Raw genomic sequence first — 24,634 nt, forward strand, 5'->3', positions numbered from 1 at the left:
AACCGGGACCTTCTGGCATTCCCCCACCCAAGAAAAGAAGGATTCACCCTCCACCTCCTTTTCAGCCGTCGCGCACCGTCCAGCCCTCCTCCCCGTCCACCCGAGGGGATGATACGGGGACTGACACGGCAGCGACGGGTACGGACGACGAGGTATACGACGAGGATCTACCGTCGTCACCTCCCACCAGGGCTTCTCCGCCCGACGAGATTGGTTCGTTCCACTCCATGATCGCCAGGGCATCCGAGCTTTTCCAACTCTGCCCTGAGGAGAAGAAAAAGGAAGGATTCCTTTATCAACGGCGCGAGGCCAAGAGGAAGACGGTCCTCGCGGTGCCTCTACTGGACGACATTTGGGATGAGGGCTTCGCCCTCCTCAAGAACCCTTCCACTACGCCAGCTAGAAGAGACCGGTACGAGAAGAAGTACCGGGTCCGGGACGCGGCCCCCCTGTGCCTCCGGGTGCAGCCTACCCCGGACTCCGTCGTCTCCGCGGCGGCCAGGAAGAAAGCGGGGGGGGGGGGTGGCCTCCACATCGACTTCCCCACCGGACGGCGAGGGAAAGAAATTGGACACTATGGGACGCAGGGTCATCTCGTCTGCAGCGACGACGATTAAAGCGGCCAACGCCTTGGCTATCGTGGCCCGCTACGACAGGGAGCTATGGTACAAACTGGCTCCCCTGCTGGACTTCCTACCGGACGACAAGAGGGCGGATGCCCTGGAGATCCTACAGGAAGGTGAGGTGGCGTCGGACCACGCCATCACTATTGCGACGGACATCGCCGACACTGGGTTTCGCCAGTTGGGCAACGGCGTGTGCCTTAGGCGGCGTGGATGGCTCAAGGCTACGGACTTCCGTCAAGACGTACAGACCAGAGTCCTGGACATGCCGTTCGATGGGAACAACCTGTTTGGGAAAACAGTGGACGATTCCCTTCAGGCCATTAACGCGGACACTGAGACGGCCCGGGCCCTTGGGGTTCTGCAGCAACGACGGACGCCCTTTCGGAGCAGCGGAGGCAAGGGCGCCTCCAAAGGTTCCGGCGGCGGTTTCTCCACCTACCGTCAAGCGGCCCGCTCGTCGTCTCAAGAGGCCTACAGAGGACGAGGCAAGTCCGGCGGACCCCGCCGTCGTCGCCAAGGAGGTCAAGGCGGCAAAGCCTCGTCGAAACAGGATTGAACCGACCGTGGGGTCGGGCCCCCACCGATGCACCCCGGTGGGAGGCCGGCTGGCGAGCTTCGTCAGCGTGTGGGAGTCCATCTCCACCGACCGTTGGGTGCTGGACGCCTTAGCCCGGGGCCACGCGCTCGAGTTTCAAAGAAGGTGCCCGCGCGTCCCCCCCGTGGCCAGGAAAGAGCTTCACGTCCCTCAGCTTCTCCTGGAGGTAAGGGCGATGCTCAGGAAGGGCGCCATCGAACTCGTCCCAAAGAGGCTTCGGGGCTCCGGAGTTTACTCGAGATACTTCCTCGTGAAGAAGAAGACGGGAGGATGGCGCCCCATCCTAGACCTGCGACGTCTGAACAAATTCATCAAGGCGCAGAAGTTCCGGATGGTCACCCTCCAGCACGTCCTGGGTCAGCTGGAGGAAGGAGACTTCCTGTCGTCGTTGGATTTGGAGGATGCCTACTTCCATATTCCCATCCTAAAGGGGCACCGAAAATTCCTCAGGTTTGTGGTCCAAGGGCGTCACTACCAGTTCAAAGCCCTCCCCTTCGGACTACGGTCGGCACCCAGGGTATTCACCAAGTGCCTTGCACCGGTGGCGGCGCAGCTGCGCCGCAAGGGGATCCACGTCTACCCCTACCTGGACGACTGGCTCATCCGAGCCAAGACGAGGGAGCTCGCCGTGGAGCACACGGCAAGGACCGTCCAACTTCTCACGGACCTGGGATTCTCCGTGAACTACGCCAAGTCCCACCTGGTACCCGCGCAAAACGCACTGTTTCTGGGAGCGAAGCTCGACACAGTGTCCCTTCTGGCCTCCCCTTCGGAGGAAAGGACCAGGTCCATCCTGGGCAAGGTACAGCGGATGTTGGCTTCCGACGCGGCCAAGGTGAGGTCCATCAAGTCCCTCCTCGGAATGATGTCTTCTTGCATCTACCTCATTCCCATGTGCAGGCTCCGGATGCGCCCGTTGCAGGAGTTCCTGGACGCGCGCTGGATCCAAACGACGGGCGGCTTCGAGGAGAGGATCACACTCGACGAGAGTTTCCGCCGAGCGGTCCGGTGGTGGGGCACCCGCGCGCATCTGACGGCGGGCACGGACTTCCAGACCACCAGGAGACAGTGACCACAGATGCCTCCCTGGAAGGGTGGGGAGCACACACCGAAAATCTGCACGCGAGAGGCCTTTGGCTCCCGACGGAGAAGTCCCTCCATATCAACGTCCTGGAGCTCCGTGCAGTGTTCTGGGCCCTCAGGTCCTTCCTTCCGTCCCTCAAGGGCAGGGTGGCGAGGATCTTCACCGACAACACCACCACCATGTTTTACATCAGGAAACAGGGCGGAACCAGGTCCCCAGCACTGTCCAAGGAGGCGCAGGACCTGTGGCATTGGGCCGTCGCCCAAAGGATGTTTCTGGTGCCGTTTCATCTGGCAGGGATAAAAAACACCATCGCCGACTCACTCAGCAGGGAGCTGCGCTCGTGCCACGAGTGGGAACTACGGCAGGATCTAGTGGATCGCCTCTTCCGACGGTGGGGCACACCTCAGATCGACCTGTTCGCGACGGCGACGAACTCCAAGTGCCGGAGGTTCGCCAGCAGGTTTCCCCAGGCGAGGAGCATGGGCGATGCTTTCTCGTTCCCCTGGGAGGGCCTGTTCCTCTACGCGTTCCCTCCTTTGCCACTGCTGATCCGGCTCGTCAACCAGCTCAAGAGGTCACGGTACAGGATGATCCTCGTCGCACCTGCGTGGCCGAGGCAGATATGGTTCCCGGACCTTCTGGACTTGTCAACGTCCCCGCCAATCAAGCTGCCGGTGGACGCGGATCTACTCTCCAGGGAAGGAGGCGCCATCCTCCACCACGATCCGAAATCGCTGAACTTGCAGGCCTGGCTCCTGCAGCGCTAGAGTTTGGAGGATACGACATACCGGCCGACTGCAGAGAGGTTCTTGCAAAGGCCAGGGCGTCCTCGACTCTTAAATGCTACGGACACAAATGGAAGAGGTTCTCTGTCTGGTGCCACACACAGAAGATTAACCCTCTACAGATTACGGCTCCCCAGGTACTGCCGTACCTGCTGACGCTGGCCAAAGCTGGACTGGCACACGCGTCCATCAAGATTCATCTTGCTGCGATCTCCCGATACACCAGAACCACGGGGCGGACGTCCTTGTGGTCTCATCGTCTGGTGAAAGAGTTCATGAAGGGACTGTTCAGATCGTTCCCGCCGGTGAAGGCTCCGGCCCTGGCGTGGGAGCTCAACGTGGTGCTGACCAAGCTCATGGGACCTCCGTTCGAGCCTCTGCACTCGGCCCCGTTGAAGTTTCTGTCGTGGAAAACAGCGTTTCTTGTGGCCATCACCTCCGCACGACGGGTGGGAGAGATCCAGGCCCTTTCCTGCAAGGCCCCGTACTTGACTTTTCACGACACGAGGGTAGTGCTCAGGACGCACCCCTCCTTCATGCCCAAGGTACCGTCGGACTTCCATCTCAACGAACCCTTGGTGTTGCCTGTGTTCTTCCCGTCACCTTCGTCGCCGGCTGAGAGGACTTTGCACTCGCTGGATGTGGCTAGAGCGCTGAAGTTCTACGTGGACCGCACGAAGTGTTTTCGGAAGACGTCACAACTCTTTGTGAACTTTGGACCTGTCAATCAGGGGAATGTTCTCTCGAAGGCTTCCATTTCCAGATGGCTCTCCGGCTGTATCATGTACTGTCACCGGTTGGCAAACCGACCGCTGCCTGGCCGTCCGAGAGCCCATTCCACCAGAGCGATCGCAGCTACCACGGCGTTCCTTTCTGGTGTGCCCCTGCTGGACATATGTAGGGCTGCTACGTGGAGGCCGACGCACACCTTCACGAAATTCTACTGCGTCGATCGGGATTCCAGTGAGGAGTCCAGGGTCGGCCAAGCAGTGCTGCGCAACCTGTTCGCCTGAGGTGAGCCTGGTGAGGAGGTAAGATGCTTAATGTTGAGTTTGATGTGATGCTTAATGTTGAGCCTTTGCCACCGCCCGTGGTTGTGCATGTGTGTACTGCTATGTATTCTTTATTCATGAGCATGTGAATCCATGCCAGACCCCATGCTGGAGAAGGAACAAGTTACTTACCTGTAACTGTTGTTCTCCAGCATGGGTCTGGCATGGATTCACATGCGAACCCTCCCGCCTACCCCTCTGCGGCACTTCGCTTGGTCATACTGCCACTTCACGTGCTACCAAATCTGAAGATGGCTGCCAGAGGCGGTGCTTAGGTAGAGGGCAGTCATTGGCTGTGGTCAGTATGACGCAGAGACCAGTGATTGGTTACTACTACGAAAGACAGATCAGAAACGAAACTGATACTGGTTTTTTCTTTACCGAGGATTCCCAGCCTGATGACGGGGAATATTCATGAGCATGTGAATCCATGCCAGACCCATGCTGGAGAACAACAGTTACAGGTAAGTAACTTGTTCCTTACACAGTGTTGTTGGGAGAGCCAGGGCTTTAGTTCTTTCCAAAACTGAAGGATACTCGGAGCAGTCCAGATTACCACCAAGATGGAGTTCCAGAGGGCGTTAGCAAAGCATGAGAAGGACTGTTTTCTAGTTGTCTCTATGCGAGCCAATCTAGTTTCAAACAAGTGATCTTGCTGCGTGAAAACCATGTCGCCCGATGTATTAGGCTGTCAGGTAGGCAGGCGCACCAGCGGTGGTTGTCTTAAAGGTGAGGTATGTGTTTTGAACCAGATACTAGCCAGGTTGGAGAGCAAGTGTAACTCACGCTAGGTGGGGTGATGTGGTCAAACTTCCAAGAGCCAGTGACGAGACGAGGAGAGCCACAGCATGGTTGACTGCTTTAAGGGGGACAGGTGAGCCGCTGGGAACCCTGAGAGGGAGGCGTTACCACCATCTATAAGTGAGAACACTAAGGCGTACACTGCCTTTTAGAAGTCCTGGAGAAGGAAGAAGGGCTTGATCCTGCAGAATAAAGATCTGATACCAAGTGGTTTGGACATTTTTTTGCAATGTGTTTGAAGAAGGGATTGCTATCCACAATGAAGACTAGGGATTTTACTGAATGAGTGAGGGCTGAACCTGTCCAAGCGAATTTCATCCAGCCACCTTGCATGAGTGAGGCAAGCAATATCTTTTGGGACCTTGATAAACGGTTGTATCTAAAGATAATTTGTTATTGGTGTATTGCCATGATGGGGTCATCTAGGAATGAGCCAAGCAGTTACATATAGAGGTTAAAGTTAACCTGGGAATTGCACTATCCATGCTCTACGTGTACAGGCGCCCATGTTTTGCTGTGTCTAGACACCTCAGATTGCTTATTGGGTGTAAGCATTTTACCCCTTCCATAAAAGGCTTTAAACACAGGTACCCTCCAGCAAGACACCTTATATTAAGAGGTGGTATATGCTGCTAGAGCGGATAAATGGACACTGAGGGAATTGTAGACTAATCCTTATACTATGAAATAATGGTGATAATAATTCCATGACATTAGGAGCCAAGCTGCCAAATTCATAGCTTGTGGATTGAGAATCTTTATCTGTTGATTCTGTTGTGTTAACACTTTATGAACACTTGCCTTGCCCAGAAGTAGTATTGCGAGTTTTCCCTGGAGTAAATAGTCAACTACTCTATAGAGGAGGGTAATTTGGGGAACAGCATAATCAAGTATACCTGGCTAACTCATGCATGGAGCGTTGCAGAGGGGCCCTGGTTGTGGGTATTTAAACAGAAAGGACAGGCTTTTTGCCCTTTTATTTGACATAAATATGTTTGTATGCCCCATGTTTTGACGATGTGTTTGAGTGTTCTTGTGTTTTAGTTCCCATTCTTGCACCACCAACTAGCTCAGGGTTTTCTGCCATGTGTTGTCTTCCCAGGGCATGTCGAGGCTGAATATAAATGTACTCCTTTATGCGCCAAAGCCAAATTTGCTCAGTGATTTTAGATGTTGGAGAGTGTTCTTATTGGTTTATGTAAATCATGGCTGTTATGTTATCTGAGAACGCGTTGGAGGCATGTTTGGAAACTGCGTAGGGATTTCTTGACAGTTTGTAACTCCAGGACATTTATTTGCGTGATTGTTGAGGGGTCCATTTGCCCTGGGCTGTGAGTGCCTAGCAATAAGATTCCCAATCCAACATCGTGTGACTTCCGTAGCCATATTCTTAAAAGAAGAACCCTTTAACATGTTTGCGGGAGATCAGCACCTTAGAGCCTGTATGTACCACCTTTTGCAAAATGACAAATAGATCTTCCCAGTTGCATTTGCTTGTGACCACTTATTTGTGAGACCCTCTTGGAGGGGTTCTATGTGGAATTGTGCAAATTGTATGAGGTCATTGCAAGCCGCCATCATCTATAGGAGTACCATCACTGTGCGCATTGCCATGGCCCGGTTTGTTTAGTTATGTATCTGTTTATATAGCGTCAGAGCCCGCAGGCATCAGGGCGTGGAAAAAGAGAAAGAAGACAAATTTCAGGAGCCGGAGTCAGGTCACAAGAGTCCATGGCTATTCAAAAAGGAGCGTTTTTAAATGTTTTCTTAAGTTTAGAAGATTTGGTTTGGCGCGCAGTTCTTTCAGCAGTTTGTTCCGGGCCGTAGATGCCTGTACAGGGAAGGATCTGCCATATCCTCTGACCCGTTTTTTGATAGGGACCATCAAACACATTTCATCACTTGATCTAGTGGCTCTTTTGGGGACAAGCACCTTCATGCACTTCTTTAAGTATTCTGGGGCTTGCCCGTAGCAACATTTATGTCCAATAGTAAGTGTCTTGAAACAGGTCCTGGCCTTCACCAAGAGCCAGTGGAGGTTTCTTCTATGTTACGAGATGGGCTCATATCTACGCACGATTTTTACCAGGCGCACAGCATCAATTTGCAGGACCTGCAAACAGCTGAGGCTGGCCTTACTGGCGCTGATGTGTACGTGTAAAGCGTTGCAATAGACGATCCTTGGCATGATTAATGCTCGGACCAGAGACATGCAGTTGGTTTCTGATACATAGGGTTTCACCGTTCCCAGCAATCTAAGGTGGTACTGAGTTTTATTGACAACATTTTGGATGTGAGCTTCTGAACTAAGAGGCGCTTCGAGCTTAACTCCCAGAGTCTTCACCTTGGAAGCTATGGGGATAAAGTGATCGTCAATGGTGAATCCAGCATACAAGTTCTCTAGCTTCCCTCTAGACTGGGATGAACCAAAAAGTAGCAGCCCTGTCTTGGAGGGATTCAGACACATATCATTGCATGTCATCTAATTCTGTATCAGGTTGTAAACCAGTCATACTCTTTGTCTTTCTTGTATACTCCACACAGCTCGATGTCGAGGTGTGTTTCGTGAGCATAGTTGGTAAAGCAAACTCCCAGATCCTCCAGGAGGACACACAGCGGTTGGTAGTTTACATTGAACAGGGATGGTGAGAGGCATGTGCCTTGTGGGGCGCCACACTTCAACACTTCATGGATCAAACAGGCCCTGCCCCATACAATCCTGGATGACCTATTTTCTAAAAACGATGCGATCCAGTCGGCTGCTTCATCTGAACAATATCCTACCATTTTCATCCTACTGACCAGCTTCACGTGGTCCACAAGGTCAAAGGCTGCTGATAGATCCACTACCATCAGCAGCCCTGCCCTGCCTTTGTCCATTAGCAGAAGCATTTCTGTCTGTAGGTCCAACAAGGCACTTTCCGTGCTGTGGTGAGCTCTAAAACCAGATTGCCTCCAGTGAAAGACCTGTGCACTTTCCAGGTGTTCCTGTAATTGGGCTGTTGCTATCTTATCAATTATTTTCAAAAGAAAAGGGGCTGATGAAAAGGAATTAGTACCTGGAAAACGTGTAGTCTTTCCTGCAATTGTTAAGGCATCAATTTGGCTTTGGGTAATGTTGAGCATGATGTGACTGGAAGTTGGATTTGACTCCATATTTATTGAGAAGCCTAGATGATGAAGAATGTTGATTGTAGTCGGTGTGTTTAGAGGACAACGAGAGGCACGGTTCCCTGTTATGAGTCAACTGTGTAGACAAGGGTAAACTTGGATTACCTGTCAGAGCAGGGGTGTGACGACAACATCTAGCATCTTTGTGAACACACGCAATGCTAATGCAATCCCAAAAGGGTGGAGCTTAAATTGAATATGTTGTTTGTCTACCTTGAACTTGTGAGTAACAGCGATGATCTGTGAACATGCCATACATGATATGATATGGCATTTCTAACGCGCCTATACACAAGTGTTTCAAGGCACGACCCCTTGCTTTAACAATGTTATCACCCTCATGCAATGTGGCAATTCTGAACTTTGAGACTTGACAAACTGGTTTGCTGGCCTTTTGATCCAATACAGGTTTCAATAATAGATTGTTTTGGATGCAGAAAATGCACCGAGTACATGGATGTGTTTCCCTCTTGACATGGTACCTCCTCAGCGGCCCCCATTTGCAGAAAAGTACTCACTTCTGCCCAAAGGAGCTAGAGCTGTTTGGAGGGTAGACACAGATGCTGTGGTGATAGATTGTGGGGTTGTTTCACAACCAGCAAGATACAGTAGTGCAGCAAATATCCACTTGTGGTGATCCCCTCCAAACCATGGATACATTTTGGAATTGTATCCCCCTACAGGGCTGACACAGTATGGGAATTGAATTGCATGGTCATTACTTTGTGGCAGAGAAACACCTTAAGTGGGCTTCCTCAATCACAGTGCTGTGATCTGTACTCTGACAGGCAAGACATTGGCCCTCCATTATGAGTTTGACGGTATCCTGGGGGTAATTCTGCCAGGATACTGGCAAACTAATACCGTTACCGGCATTCAGTCTGGTGGAATGTCCACCGGATTCCAAGTGCCGGTGGTAAATCCCAATGGACGCCATGGGCAGGCGCCTGTCTTAGCGGTGCCTTTAATACTGGCGGTTTTGCCAATAAGGTGAGGGAATGACCTCCAGCTTTTAGCTAGAGGTATTCCAGCCACCTCACTGGCCAACTTATAGTTGGCCGGAGATGAAACGTGCTGGTATATGGTAAAACTGGCATGTTCATTCCGTAGAGGGCCAACTCATAATGAAGGCCATTGTGTCAGGAATCATCACCGTGGCCCAGGGTCCTGGTTGTTCTGGCATCAGTCGAGGCTATAGCATCCCAAAGCACAATGGCATCCAAAACATCTTGATGCAAAGTACACATGGCTGCACGTCAATCAGGAAGCCGCGGATGAGCAGAATGATCCGAAGTACTGCATATATACCGGATCGCTCAGTAAGTCAGTGTGTTGCAAAATACCGTTTTGCTACAATGCTGTGTTTCTCTTACCTTACTGCTACCTACTCCGCTCCTGGCTTACCTCCTCTCCTGGTTGCCTTTTGCAGTCCGTGCTCCATGCATCCTATTTTCTACCTCCTCTGCCAAGCTCCTGATTCTCTGTTGCATTCTGTTTTCTCCTCCTCAACCCTTGCAAGCCTTTCTACTAAAGTATCTACTCTTCCGTCAGAAAGACTTTGAAAACATCTGTCATGTTTTTTGTCCTCCAATCTTGTTTTTTCACCACTGCCTCCTGAGTCTACGCCCCCGGGACAGGACCACGACCTTGTTACCATACCATAAGGTCCTGGCGGCTGGTCAGGTGGAGCGACGCCTATTGCTACAAACATCGATCATCAGTAAGATAAGGCGGGAGCTGACAGATTGCGACGCCTTAACCAAAAAGAAAAGATGGATCACATCTAATAATGGGGCATAGCTGTTCTGGGAGTTACTGTGGAGGTGTAGAATTTAAAGGCAAATTTCCTATCTGCGCCAAGCCCTTGTCAATCGGGATACAGTTTCATTACCTACTCTTGGATGCCTACTTAGTGACCTTTTCCTTTCACCAGACTGTCTTTCCTACCAGCAGAGCGAAGGTGGGTTTTCTTAACACTCGTGTGTTGGCTTGGGTCACATCCCTTACTGGGCAGCTCTCAAGGATTCGTCACTGCCGTTAAGGGAGATATTCGATCGGCCTGAATTAACATATACTTCCTTCTGAGGGCACAATATTAGACTTTGCCCAATGAAGAACAAATTGCTTACCTCTCGGTAATGTATTTTCTGGTGGATGATCCTCCCATGGATTCCTCATCTGGGATATCACTATCCCAGCGCAGCTGTTTTCTGGAAGCCTTTCTGCCGCCAGGGGGCGCAGCACAGCTCTACGATGCCCGTCAGACGCCTCTACGCGCCCTGACCCGGATATAACATTGGTGCCATATATATATAGCGGCACTGCCCCCATGACCTCAGTTTCAACCTTTTTCCCTAGCATTCTGAAGCTGAGGGAGCGTAGACTCGATGGTGCACTAGCTTCCCGCAAAGAGGGGCAGATATGGAGGCCGATGAGGAACCTGTAAGAGGAACATCGATCAGAAAGATAATTACTGAGAGGCAAATTTGTTTCTAATAGATTCTTTCCTGCCATGAATTCCTCATCTTTGATAGACTCCTAAAGCAGTATGTAATCTGAAGGAGGGAGGAAGCAAGGACACCACCTAAACCAAAAAACTCTAGAGGACTGCCTTACCAAAATGGGCATCTTGGCTCACAAGAGAATCAAAGTAGTAATGTTTAGCAAACTTGTGCAACGATTCCCACGTTGCCACCTGGTAAATGTCCAGGACAGGGTCTCCCCTCTGCAGGACAGAGGTGGCAGCCACTGCTCTGGTAGAATGAGCTCTGAGACCCTCACGCACATCATTCCCAGCCAGATTGTAGGATTCTGAGATGCAGATAATGATCAACGTGGACAGGGTCTGTTTGGTCACAGCCCTGCCAGCACGAGCACTAGCATAACCAGAAAAAAGCTGGTAATCTTTCCTAGAATCTCTTGTACAAGAGACGCCGAACTTGAGGGCCTGTACTGTGTCGAGCGATCGAATCGCTCTTCTGCCTTAGAAGGGTGAGGCGGAAGAAAAAACACAAGATGGATCTTCTTAGAGAGATGGACATCCAAGACCACCTACGCCAGAAAGGAGGGTCTCACGTTCAACGTCACCAAGGCCGTTGTCCAACAAGTTCCTCTAGTTGTATCTCAGCCGCTCAGTAGCCAAGCATGAAGTATAAGGCTGTGGAGGTTTGAGTGGAGGACATGCTCCCCCTTTTGGGAAAGCAAGTCGACTCTACCGGGAAGGCACCAGGAAGGGCAGATGCACATGTCCAGCAACTCCGGATACCACGTTCTCTGGGCCCAATCCGAAGAGATCAGGATCATTGTGGTTCCGAACAGGAGCAACCTCCTGAGACCGAGCAGATTGACCGGGATCTGCGGGAATGTATAAAGGAGGTCGAAAGTCCATTCGACCATCAGTGCGTGCCCCAGAGCTTCCTGGCAAGGAAATTCCCTGGAGCAGAACAACTCGCAATTCCTGTTGACACCGTAAGCGAAGAGGTTCACTTGAGGAGTCCCCCTTGCCCCCCAAAAGGAGAAGATCTCCTACAGAACTTCCTAGCAGAGGTCCCACTCCTGGGACGCATCCGCTGTGACATTCTTTCTTCTGGCCAAATGAGATGCAGTCAGAGAGACACTATTCTCCAGAGCCCAGAACCACAACCTCATTGCTTCTCTGCACAGAGGCAAGGGCCCCACACCACCTCGTTTGTTGAGGTAGTGCATGGCTAGGGTGTTGTCCTTCAGGATCAGCAGAGAGTCTTGTGTTTCACAGAGAGGAGAAACGCAACCAGGGCCAGCCTGATAGACATCAACTACAGCAAGTTGATGTGCTCCCAAGACTCTGCCGAGACCACAGTCCACTTACTGTTAGGTCTGACAATGAGCCCCCCATCCAATCAGAGATATGTCCGTGACCACTGTCGCATGGGGCCAAGGTTGGCAAAACAACAAGTCTCTCAGCAAGTTGTCTTGCACGGTTCACCACACAAGATCATGAGCCACCTGGTTCGAAACCCGTAGAATGTCCAACATGTGGACCTGAAACTGAGACCACTGGCACTGAAAAAGCCACTGAGGCCCATCTTGTGCACAGCCTTGCCTCTGGAACCACAAGGATGCATTAGGCCATATGGGTCAGAAGGCACAGGAAAGCAGAGGCCGGGACTTGACCTTGACTGGAGGACATTAACCATCCGGACGTCTGCTACTTGATCCTCAGCGGAAAAGCCCTGCCCAGGTGAGTGTCCAAGGCTGCCCCGATGAATCAGAAATACTGGGTCTGTGAAAAAACAGAAACCTTTTGAGGTGCAGGGAAAAGCCCAAGCTGTGCAAAACAGTGCATGGATGGAGTAGGTGCTCCAACACCAGATCCGGGGAGTGAAGGCATGCCCCTGCAAGCTCACACCAGAAAAAATACAGCCCGCTAGGGAAAAAGTCCCAAGATACTCTTGCAGAGTTAACAAGTATTTATTTCTACAAAAATAGGAATGCATCAGCAAATGTTCTGAGGGCCGTTGGCATGTGCAGTATGTTATAAGCACAAAATGCGTCACTAATGACGTCATACTACACAGTACAATTCTACAATATGGATTGGCGGAGGCCTATAGATGTAGGGCCTGATCCATATGGGATGCCAGGCCATTGGTCCATTTTAATCTGTCCATCTCTATTCACGTGGATGCTGCTGTGCTCGTCATCTGCGGTGAGCTGACCTAACAATTAATTAGCTACTCTTATTTATTTATTTATTTATTTATTGCATTTGTTATACACCCAAACCTGGAGGTGTCACAGACAAAACAATGCATTTGAGACCATAGCAAAGTAACAGTAAGCTTGAGTCACTATTTACAGTGGGAGGAGTAGTTTCAGTTCATACTGATTTGTATAAACCCAGGTACAGTTGTAGGAGTATGGTTGGAGTAAAGAGGGGGTGACTCTAGCATGGTGTTAGGGAGAATTCTCTGTTAAGGCTAATTTCCCAAACCTAGTGAGTCCCCCAGCAGCTTTGCTGGATTTTTGGGGTTTATTTTTTTCTCCTGCTAAGAGTGAGACTCTTTTTCTCCCACTCTTAGGCATGATTTGATTATGTCCTTTGACTGTGAATGTGTTATATGGGCTATGGGGTCTTTTACTCCATAGGGCTTCATGTGTTTTTGGTATGTGTGTTACACAGCACCCTCAGTGCAGTAACACATGGGTGTCATAGTGACCCCCAAACATAGACTCCATACCCTGGGACTGACTACTGTCTCCCAGGGCATGTAAAGTCACCATTGGCTTTACTAGTCTCAAATCGTGAACAGAACCAGTACAAACCATCATATTGTGGAAGTACTGGTAAGGGTAATTCGATTGCCCCTGGGTCTGTTTTCCAAGGGGGCACTGTCCAATCCCCCCTTGTCGAGTTTCTGGCTGGTGGCAGTGGATACCACGCAAAATATTCCACCGGAATATTTCTTATGGGATTTTCCCTTTGACTTTAAACGCACCACTTTTTGGTGCAATGTTAAAGATACTGCCGGGTTATTTATTTAATATTTATTCCCCGGTTGGGTCTTTTTGCCAGGACTCGGTTTTAAAATGGCGTTTGTGTTCGTCTCTGAAACTCTTACCCAAGTTGAGCCCTTTGTTCCACTTTTTGGCAGGCTTCTGCACAGAAGCCCTCCAAATAGTGCCACTCTGTCTGGGGTCTACAGGATGTGTGGGAGGGGGATTAGGCACCCTGGACTGAGTTGCCTTGGCAACTCAAGTCGCACTCTTGTGTGATTGGCTCAGTGGTGAGCCGCCCGGCTCACCACTTTGCATGTTTGAGTGACAGCTAGGCTGTTGAATGGGGGGTTTTCTGCATAAAAGCAGGGCTTTGGGGACTGGAACTTCAGAAGTCGCCACAGGACCTAAAGAATCCGAAGAGGGGAGAAGCTGAGCCATCTACAACAACTCCACCGATGGAGCCCTGCTGTATGAACTCACCACTTCCCCAACGACAGAGGAGATCTTCTTCCAGGAGAGTCTTCTTCCCTTTGAGCTGGTGGGATCAACCAGTTCGCCTTTTTCGCCTTCCTGGACGTCTCGTGGTCGAATCGCTGTGCCAAGCACCCCGGTGGCCAGATAGCCACGCTTCACCACTAACCGTGAATAAAAGGGTTGTACCTTTTAATCGGGAACTCCGCGGCTGGTTTCTTCCCTGGCAGTGCAACGACCTCCAGCTTTCTTCCTCGTCGAGATCAACTCTTCCTCTGGTCGAAGCCACGACTTGCACCTGCTACCAGGAACAACTGCCACCGCTGGAGCTTTCTCACCATTTCAGGTACTGTGTCCCGCCAGGTCTCCCTTGCAACGGATTTTCCAAAGGGGTCCCGTAAATCCTTGACCTTCCAACTGGGTTGACCTCAGACCTGCTAACTTTGCCTTTCTGAACTGACCCAAACTCTTTTGACATTTTCTGCAAAGACTTTGAGTGCATTTCCACTGTGTGATCTTGGGCACATTTTGCCTTGCTCTCTCCAAGAGTGGGCCTGGCCTATGAACTTTTGGCTCTACAGTAGACCCTGCCTTTCTTGACTTGCTGTGATTTCTTAAAAGTGTTGGTACTGTGTTATTTCCATACTTTGCCTTTTCTCTCCCTTTTTAACTAATTATTGGAGTGCCATCTATAGTTACGCGCTCACCTCTGTTTTGCTAATACGTGGTGTCTTAACCTAGACTTGTCGAATAATTAAATAGGGAGGTGTATATACTTATAGTGACTGTGTTTGAACTTGCTTGATATATTAGTGCCAGTGTATTTTCATAAGTGTGTTTTAAATGAATAATGATATACTTTTAATACCAAAGCTCTGGTCAGTGTTTGCTTGTTCTAATGTATTTTTAGCCCTATTGTGTATACTCTATATACTGCCTAACTCTTCTTGAGAGAAGTCTGACTGCACAGCCACAGCTACCAGGTAAATCTGGGTGGTGCAGACTGCTACCAATTGGGTTTACTGCTTACTCCTGTGGTCTTAAACTTTTTGCAGTGGTCCTTAAGGGAACTGTGCAGGTTTCTGCCTAACACATGGCTAGGGGTTGTATTGATGGGCAGTCAAGAGAATGAGTTGAATTTCAGAATTTGTTGAACAGCCTAGTTTTTAGTGTCTTCTTGAAATGTTGGTGGGAGGGCTCGTTTCTGATGAGACGGGAGAGAGTTCCAGATTTTAGGAGCTAGAACTGGAAAGCTACTTCCTCCTGCCCTCGTACATTTGAACCGTGGGACAAAGAGTTGAGTACTATTATTGGATCTAAATACTCTTGTGGCCTTGTTAGGGGTGATCTCATTGTTGAGGTAGGTGGGAGCCTTTTTGGAAATACATTTATGGGTAACATAGTTTTGAGGATAATTCTAGTTTTAATGGGTAGCCAATGAGCTTCTCTCCTTTTGTTGGAAATATGGTCAAATTTTGTTAGACCAAGAGCTGCTCGCAGCGCTTTATTTTGCAGAAGTTGGAGTTTAGCCAGATTTGCATTTGAAGATCCTAACAGAAGAACTTTGCAATAATCTAGTTTGGACAAAATAAGAGCACAGGCCAGAGTTATGCACTTTTGTGGGGTCAAATTGACGGCTTAAGGCTATACGTTTGGACGTATAGGAGGTGGCTGATGAGAGCGCTTTGACGTGTTTAGTTATTGTTAGATTGGCATCTAAGTGGACACCCAGAGTTTTAACCTGCTTGAGGACTGTGATGGGTGTTCTAGGGCATGTGTGAAGGGCTTACAGTTAAGTGCTTGACTGATTGAATGGGAAATGAGATCGGTTAATGGTCACATTGAGCCTGATATCCCGGGGAAAATAACTTTTCATAACCATCTGGCCTCCTCTACAGTCGATTACTTTTGGATTTCCTTAGATCTGTGGAGTGATATAGTAAGTTCTGAAGTAGTGGCAGATGCTAATAGTGACCACAACCCCTTAGTTCTGAAATTAAGCAGGATGTTTAGGGGGGGAGGATCGCCCGACAGTGCAATCTGCCAGGTTGAAACAGAAGCAGTTTCCAAAAGAAGAGTAACATGGGGAGAATTCGGGATTCAGGACTGCATCTGAGCATTATGGCTGGGATGATTCCGGAACTCAATGGCATTCTTGAGAAAACGGCCAACCCAGTGCAGGTGGTGGAACACTTTAAGGGCATCCTAGACGCATTTACCGGGAGTTTTGTGGTTGAGTACAATCTCAAAGGTAATGTTAAAAGGAGGGGATGGTTTGATCTAGCCTGCAAGACCACTAAACAAACCCCCTTAAATGCTCTAAAACTTCCGCCTATCGAAAGAGGAAAGATTATCCACGCTCCATGATAGAGAAAAGAAAAATGGAACTTGAGGAAGAGGCGTGGAGAGGTTTTCTTGAGGCCACCAGGACCAATGACTCCAAAATATTTTGGGAATTTGTAAAGGGGGGGCAGGTTTACAACCCAACAGAGGGCGGGGGACCCATGTAGCAGTGGAAGCCAGGTTGTTGCATTTTGCTTCTCCCTTTGGAGCCAGAGGTGCACCAGAGGAGGGGGTGAATAGAAGTTCAACCCTATGTGTTGCACTAGCAATTAGGGCATACACCAGTTATCGAGCCCCTGGACCAGATGCGGTACCCGCACACTTATTTCTGGACCAGATTGACTTATGGGCACCAGTGTTGACCCTAGCATATATTGCCTACAAATGTCCGGCCAATTTCCACCATTCTGGAAATCTCATCATTTTCCCAATCTTCAAAAAAGGGGACCACACCAGCCCGATGTCTTAGCGTCCCATATCCCTCTTAGACACTTTGTTAAAAATCTTCGGAAGAGTCCTGTTGGGTCACATAGTGTCCTGGCACTCGTAAGGGTCGGTCCTGTCTGACATTCAGTTTGGATTTCCCCTGGGGTTAGGAACCATGGAACAGGGCCTTAATTTGTACCTGCTTATCTCCAATTTTGTGTTCTGTAAGGGAGAGGCAGTTTATCTCGCCTTCATGGACGCAAGCATGCCCTTTGACAAAGTAGATGGACCAAAGTTGTGGGCCGTGCTAGGGTCGCTGAGGTGCCCTGAAGAAATATTGGGTGTGCTGCGAGAGATTCATAAGGAAAATAAGGCCTGTGTTTGCATTGGTCCGGGAGGGGGGCAGCGCACAGAGTGCTTTGATGTCGGGCTTGGGGTCTGGCAGGGGTGTGTGCTAGGACCAATACTGTTCAAGCTATACATTAATGGGCTCTTGATGGCCCTGGTGGGTACGAGCACGGACTTTGAGTATGGGTGATAGGGCCTTTCTGGTTCTGGCCTATGCCGACGATGCAGTTCTTATGGCCAGAATCCCAAGGGCCATATAGGCTGTGATTGCCACCTACGCAACTTTCATGAACGGTCTGGGGCTAAAAAATCAATTCCACCAAGTCAGCGGTGATGGGATGTGTAGGAAGGAAGAGGCCTGCTAAGATGCACCCTGTGGTTTGTAACGGGTAAATCATCCAAAGAGTCAAAGAATTTGACTACTTGGGGGGGGGGGGTTAGATTTTAAGAAGCAGTTACGGGAAACGCTCACATTAAAAAACAGTCTCTGAAAATGAGCCAGCACACCGCAGGAATTTCCTGTTTTCTAAGTAGGTGCAAGGGCTAGCCCCTCAAACCAGACTTGAAGGTCTACGCTGCCCAAACAAAGGCAGCCACTTTATCTGGAGCTCCATTGTGGGGGCCACAAGAAGGCTGCGGAACTACAGATGAAAGAAAATAAGTTCCTTAAAAAGCTTCTGGGCCTTCCAGGCGCAACCCTTTGTGCCTCTGTCCACAGGGAATTGGGGATGGAGTTTTGGGAGGATCAATGGGCAGCTGCTCCAAGTATTTTCTGGCTACACCTATCTGCAAATGACCATGCATCTTTATGCCACTTCATCAGGAGTATTATGGTTAGGGAAAGCTGGCGCAAAATCCCATGGCTGCTATACGTGAAGGAGTCCCTGTGCTCCAGCAATATCCAAGTCTGGTTCTTCCCAGATGCAGTGTTATCACCCATGCAGCTGAGAGACAACAAGCATGCACTGTATTGGGGGTCACGTGAAAGGTGGAGGAATATGGAATAGGCAACATACTCTGAAAGTCAACATGTGCTGATGAGTAGAGTGTCTGATATCCAGTCTTACCTTTTGTGGGGCTCGAAAAAGGATAGATGGCTCATAACACGGGCAAGGTTTGATTGCCTACAGTTAAGGAGCAACACGGAAAGGGGCCCGGCCTCCCCTTAATCCAAGCTGCCCAGCGTGGGGGACGGCAAGGGAAGACCTGAAGCATGTTTTACTATTCTGTCCGGCGTATGGGGATATTAGAAGGTCCACCATTTTGCAGCTTGTCAAGTTCACTAACATCCGCCTTCATAGGCTGGCATTACTCTTCCTTCTAACGGCAGAATGTGAGTTGACTGCTTGGGTTCTTTTGTCCTATTTTAATTGAAAGAGCTGTGTATCTGAGAAAGGGTATTTTAAGGGAATAGAAAATGTTGGTTTTAACATATCTGTGAAGGGTCTTGACAATGTTAATGCTATTTATTTAACACGTGATGTAATGGCTATTGTTAACTCATTTTTTTAATGTGTATTTGATGTTTGTATTTGATGGATGCTTAATCCTAATACACTTTGAATGGAATGCACTAGCATGCCTAAAGGTATTGTGATATGCTTATCGAAATGTAGCGATGCATTAATACTAAAGAGAAACTGGTCCAACCCATTAAGTACACTTATTCACTTTTAATGAATTAGACTTCTGTTTTTAAAACAGTCTGAGTGGGATATCTTGCATGTTTTTGGGGATGTTTGTCTTAAACCTATGCAGACCAGCACCTACTAAATTCTAACTAAACCACATTCAGTGCCTTGTAGCGGCTATTCTAATAGCGTGAATGAGTTATCAAGCTGGCACTAGTGTGTTCAGAAGTATGCATCTGGATCTCCTATGTTTTGGCTGAATATCATAAATGTTATTCATAAAGCAGGACTTTCGTTGGCAGTAAATGAGTTACTTTGGTTGTTAATGCTGAGCTGATTTCTTTTTTTGTTATCTCCTTCTGCAGCTTCATCGCCATCATCTTGGTTTGATCTGGCCCCTTCCAGAAACCCACTTAGGTTCTCAACCAGCAGTTATCAATGTTGACTTGGCTAAATATGAATGTGACTTTCAGCCAAAATCTCTGTTTGCCGTTCTTTCTTGCATGTTGGGCCAAAGGATGGAGAAGCTCAAAGACATCATATTGGATGGTGTATAAAGTGCACGTCAAATGTTAACAAAAACCAACATGCTTAGACATGTTGCAGGCCACAAGGTGTTTAAAATGTGAATTAATTGGCAAAAGATGGTAAAATATGTTCTAATTCTGCAGTCGCATTTTTTAGAGTGCTGCCACTTGGTGTTGGTCTCCTTTCAGATGATTGCATCAATGCCACTCAAAGAAACTGATTTGCAGTGTTTTAAGCAACATTCAGAAGCTGAAATTAAGGGAATATTACAGCTTGCCATCTCCTAACTGTCTTCAAAGTGTTGTTGCCAGTTTAAATATATCTCCTGAATTCTTTTGGACTTTGACACAGTTTCCTCAATACTGCTGGAAAAACCTATAAATGTACAAATAATTGACATTGATTGGACCTATGCTTCACATTATGCAACTGCTTAGTCTGTCTCATATGAAACCAATAGTTTTTTTTTAACCTTTTTTAATTGACCTTCAGAGTAGAATCCATTCAGGTTTACTTTAATGGGTGTTCAGTGTTCATTTTTGTTTGTTTACAATTGAAACTTTATTAAAAAATGAACATGAAACATATATCTGCTTCATTTACTGCCACGTGCACTCTCTGCAACAGTAATCCATTACAGCAATATACGTTAGTTTAAAAAAAGGATCATATATACTACAGTTGGTACATGAGGCTCAAAATAAAGTGTATCAAACAAAAAACTAATTCCCAACAGTAAAGCATAATCATAATTGAACACAAAATGCAGATTACAAAATACAGTGCAGCAGTCCCTATCGCTCAATTTGCCAACGTTAGATCCCACAGCAATGAAAAGGAGGCCATCTCATGGTGCTTATGATGGATGCCGGGGTTATCATTAATACTCACAAACTATATTAGCGATCCCTACCCCACTAGGAATTGCGCATTCCCCCCAGTCAGTGCTGCATCAGTTTTGCACATGGTGACCACAATCCCCATTCGAACCCACCATTCCTACGTATCTGGGACCACTGCAGACTTCCATTTGTTTGCCACAACCAATAGGGCAGACACCAGAAAGTGAGTTATCAACTTGGATGTTTTATCTCCCAACCTATAATCCCAGCGTGTCCTCATTGCACAACAGCATCGCTTGTGGGTCCAATACTAGGTTTATGCCACACATCCTTTTTATCTGGGCCAAAACCTCCTTCCAAAACACTTGTATGAGGGGACATGTCCACCACATATGGAAAAAGGTACCTAGAGCGATTGTACATCTCCAACACATGGGGGACAGTATATGGTTCATTTTGTGCAGGCGCTCTGGGGTGAGGTACCATCCACACATCAGTTTAAAACTGTTCTCCCTGATTTAAACCAATTTGAACGATTTACTAGCTCTTGTCCAGATATTGTACCACACTAGATCATCTAGAGGTGGCCCAATATCCTCCTCCCACTTAACCATATACCCATGAGGGGGTTTAAACCTATTAGAATGTAACACTTTATGTAAAGAATAGACCTTGCCAGCTGGGGGATCGTCGATAAAGAGATCCTACAATTGGTAAGTTTCGCTCTCTGCCTGCACCGCTATTTACTTGTTAGCAAGCCAGTGTCTGAGATGTATATAGCCATATCTGTTGGCGTCTTCTACCATAAAGGCCTGTTTGCATTGCTCAAAGGTAAGTGGGTGCTGATCAACAAACAACTAACTCAATCTAAGGAGACCTCCTTCAATCCACCGACCGAGACACCCAGTATCCTGTCCCGGGGGAATTCTTGGTTATCCCAGATACCTGTCTTGGGGGAGGGGAAAGTTTTATTGCATATCTACGGGCAGCCTTCTCCCAGTAATTGAGCTTAGCACTGGTTGATGGGAGTGCTCGTCCTTCTTGTTTCCTCATCCCCAGAGAATGCCAGCACCATTAGTGTAAAGGGGCCGCAAGACTATCCTGTTCAAAATCCACCCAGTATTTAGGATTGTGTGTAGCCTCTTGACTCGCCAAAAGTGTGTAAATTGACCAACGAATAAAGAGCTTTCAATGTCTAAAACCGCTAGACCTCCTTTTTCCTTTGCCACCATAAGTGTGCGCCTAGCCACCCTGGGGAATTTCGTGCCCAAATTAATCAAAAATTATGAGATTGGAGGTCTTTGACTGGAGCGTGTTAAGCAGCCTAGGCAGCAAAGTCACCTTGACTGCCGTTCCTCTTCCCAACCAAGATATTTCAGAGCTCCCCGATGTGTCCGTTCCTGCTTAGCCAAAGCAAGAGCGCTGGAATATTGGCTGCGTATAAGTCATTGTATTGTGCGGTTAAGTAAACACCCAGATATTTCAAAGAACCAAGGGCCCATGAGAACGGAAAAGCGGCCCTCAATCTAGCAACCGTCTCTGGTGTTTCGAAGACATTAAGAATGGTGGACTTTGTATAATTGATCTTGAACCCAGAGGCGTCATGGAATTGTTCCAACAGGGAGACTATATGGGGCAGTGAGCTGCAGGAGTCACATGTAGAAAAGATCATCAGCATGTAGCACCATTTTATGCTGGTAGCAGGCAATCTCCAGGCCATGAATATCTCTGGATGCTTGGACCTGGCACACCAAGGTCTCCAAGGCAAACAAAAGCGGGGGAAAGCGGGATGCCCTGCCCGGGTACCCCTTTGCAATGCTATTGGATCTGATAGTACACCATTTACTTGATCAGAGTGCATGGGATCACGAAATTGGCTCATATCTGTTTAAGAAAAGTGGAGCCAAAACCACACCGTACCAATACTTTTGACAGGTATATCCAATCCACTCGATCAAAAGCTTTTTTCGCGTTGATAGTGAGGAGGGCCATCTCACGTTTGTGCGGTGATGCCCATGCCAGGACATCAACAGTGTGGCGAATATTAAAAGTTTGTCTCCCTTGAACAAACCTGTTTTGGTCTCTGTCCACCACCCCGAGGAACACTGTAGCTAAGCGTGCAGCGAGGATTTTGGAGTAGATGTGGGAATCGTAATTAAGGGCCGCAATAGGCCTGAAGGAGGAGCATAGGGTGTGATCTTTGCCTTGTTTAGCTATTAATGGAAGTGTCGATGGAAGGTGTAATGGACCCGTATCTGCGAAAGAATTAAAAAAGCCAGCCAATTTTGGAGATAGTATAGCTGCACATTTTCTTACAGACGAGGGCTGTAAATGTATCTGGTTCTTTATTAACAGCAAGAGTGAAAATTATCTGAGACTTCCTCTGATGTTATAGGCAAATTTAGCCTTTGTTTACTATCTTCTGTCATCTGGGGGAGATGCGCATCCTGGATAAATGTGCCCTGCTGAGCCGCATTAAGGGGTCCGCTGTGAACAATGTCGAGTAATACTGTGTTAATATAGGCATTTTGACAGGCTCATCATCATGCAGGTTAGCTGCTGCATCTCTTAAACCCCCAATGGCGTTGCTGTTTCTCTTAGCCTTAAGTTTGAGGCCAGGAGATGTGGTGATTTGTTAAACGTGCAGTAATACAAGATTTTAGTTTTAAGTTTATGGGATATGTCATCTGCCCATAGCTCTTTTAGCTCTCATCTTTCTACCTGTAGCTGTGTATAGGTCTTCCTGGAACCATTGCGTTTATAGCAGGCTTCCCAGTCGTGGACTCTCTCCTCAACCTACATGCGTTGGGCCAGCAAGACCTTCTTACTTGCTGAAGCTAAGCTAATCAGTTTGCCCCATAATGTAGGTTTAAAAGCATCTGATACTGTTGCCGCAGGGACATCCCCCGAAAATAGTGAGTGATCCTGTCAGAGATGGTCGCACAACAAGCCATATCTACTAGACGAGAATCATTTAGCTTCTATATGTGGGATTTCCTACCACCCAGTCCCAGGGCGTCTATCTGCAACGTGATGGGTGAGTGATTGGACACCAGTGTAACTTCTGTAGTAGCAGAACTAATTTCTTGAAGGAATGGTAGAGACATCAGAAAATACTCCATTCTAGAATAACTGCAGTGTATATATGCAAATAGTGAAAATAGTCATGAGTCTGAGGATGGAGATGTGTGGCTAGATGCATGGGAGACAGCTTTCGACAGATCAGATTGGACGCCTGGACCCGATCTATCTACCCCTGCGTCTAGCACTACATTGAAATACCCTCCCATCAGAAGTTCTCCCCGTTGGAACTGAGCAATACGGGGAATGACCTGGACATAAAACAGGTCATGCTGTTGATACAGGCCATAAATAGAAACCAGAGATGAGTCCTTCCCTCTGATCCATATGTGGCGACCCAAGTGTCTAAACTGGATGTCTTGTAATCTTCATCCTCTCGAAATGGGGGGATTTAGCTAGTAAAATCGCAATCCCGACTTTCTTTTGTGAGGAAGTGGCACAAAGTATTGATGGAGAAACCATTTAGCAAGGAGTCTTGGCCAATCTCACTATAAGAGATGGGGTTCCTGGAGTAAAGCAATGACGGCTTTGAGATACGCCAATTTAGATAGCACGCTCTTCCTCTTCCAACCAAGACCGCAATCTCATTGATTCAGTGACTCCCTGCCCACGACCAAGCTATCAGACACTGGATGATACAGACACCAATGGTCTTTACTTGTCCCCTCAGTGCGGATAGTCAACCACCCCAACATGTCTGAAACCCTCGCACACTGTATACAACATTCCTAAAGAACTCATGCAAGAAAAAAGAAAAAAAGCACACTAAGAGGTAATCATCAGGTGAAAGTACCTGAATAAGGGCACATGCTCCCAATGCCCTTATAACTGTGTGTGAACGCTAACATGAAACACAGGGGGGTTGCTCCTACGACATGGTAAATTCATGACAGTACATTGCTACTTGTATGTCCACTTTAATTTACAACCAAGTTAGACATATGAAGAGAGGGAAGAAAGGAAGAGAAAGCTAAGACTCTTGCAGTGATGTTGAAATCATTTTAAAACAGACAACTGCTGCGAGTAAAGAAACTCTGCAAGCCAAGGGGGGCGTTATGTAGTTTGTGACAAACGATGTTTTATTAGATTTGTTAGGACAAATCAGGTACTGACCTGGAGGGGATCTGCTGGGGCAAGCTGGGGGGGGCATACTCTTGCACGTCATGTGGTTGGTCTAGTCCCTGGTTGAGATGATGTTGAATTCTTGGGAAGTGGGCAAACGTCGGATACGCGTGTGCCAGACGGGCACTAGTCACCAGTCTGTAAGAAAAAATAAATATATCTGTTGTGTGTATTTTTGAGGGGCTAAAAGTGCTGTGCTATAACTCAAGGCAATCATTAAGTTATATAGGTAAGTAGGACAGCAGGA

At 48.1% G+C, this 24,634-nt stretch overlaps 1 protein-coding gene across 2 annotated transcripts in view; it reads left to right on the forward strand.

The window, feature by feature from the left end:
* RLIG1 (RNA 5'-phosphate and 3'-OH ligase 1) overlaps nucleotides 1–19,929 on the forward strand; it is a 493,483-nt gene extending 473,554 nt beyond the window's left edge. For both annotated transcript variants that reach the window (XM_069629330.1, XM_069629329.1), the window contains exon 7: nucleotides 19,180–19,929. In XM_069629330.1, the coding sequence (XP_069485431.1) occupies nucleotides 19,180–19,371 (192 nt within the window). In that variant the 3' untranslated portion in view covers nucleotides 19,372–19,929. The remainder of the gene's footprint in view (nucleotides 1–19,179) is intronic.
* The last annotated feature ends 4,705 nt before the right edge of the window (nucleotides 19,930–24,634 follow it).

This window comes from Ambystoma mexicanum, chromosome 12, assembly GCF_040938575.1.
Source record: "Ambystoma mexicanum isolate Mex_15411 chromosome 12, UKY_AmexF1_1, whole genome shotgun sequence".
NCBI lineage: Eukaryota > Metazoa > Chordata > Amphibia > Caudata > Ambystomatidae > Ambystoma > Ambystoma mexicanum.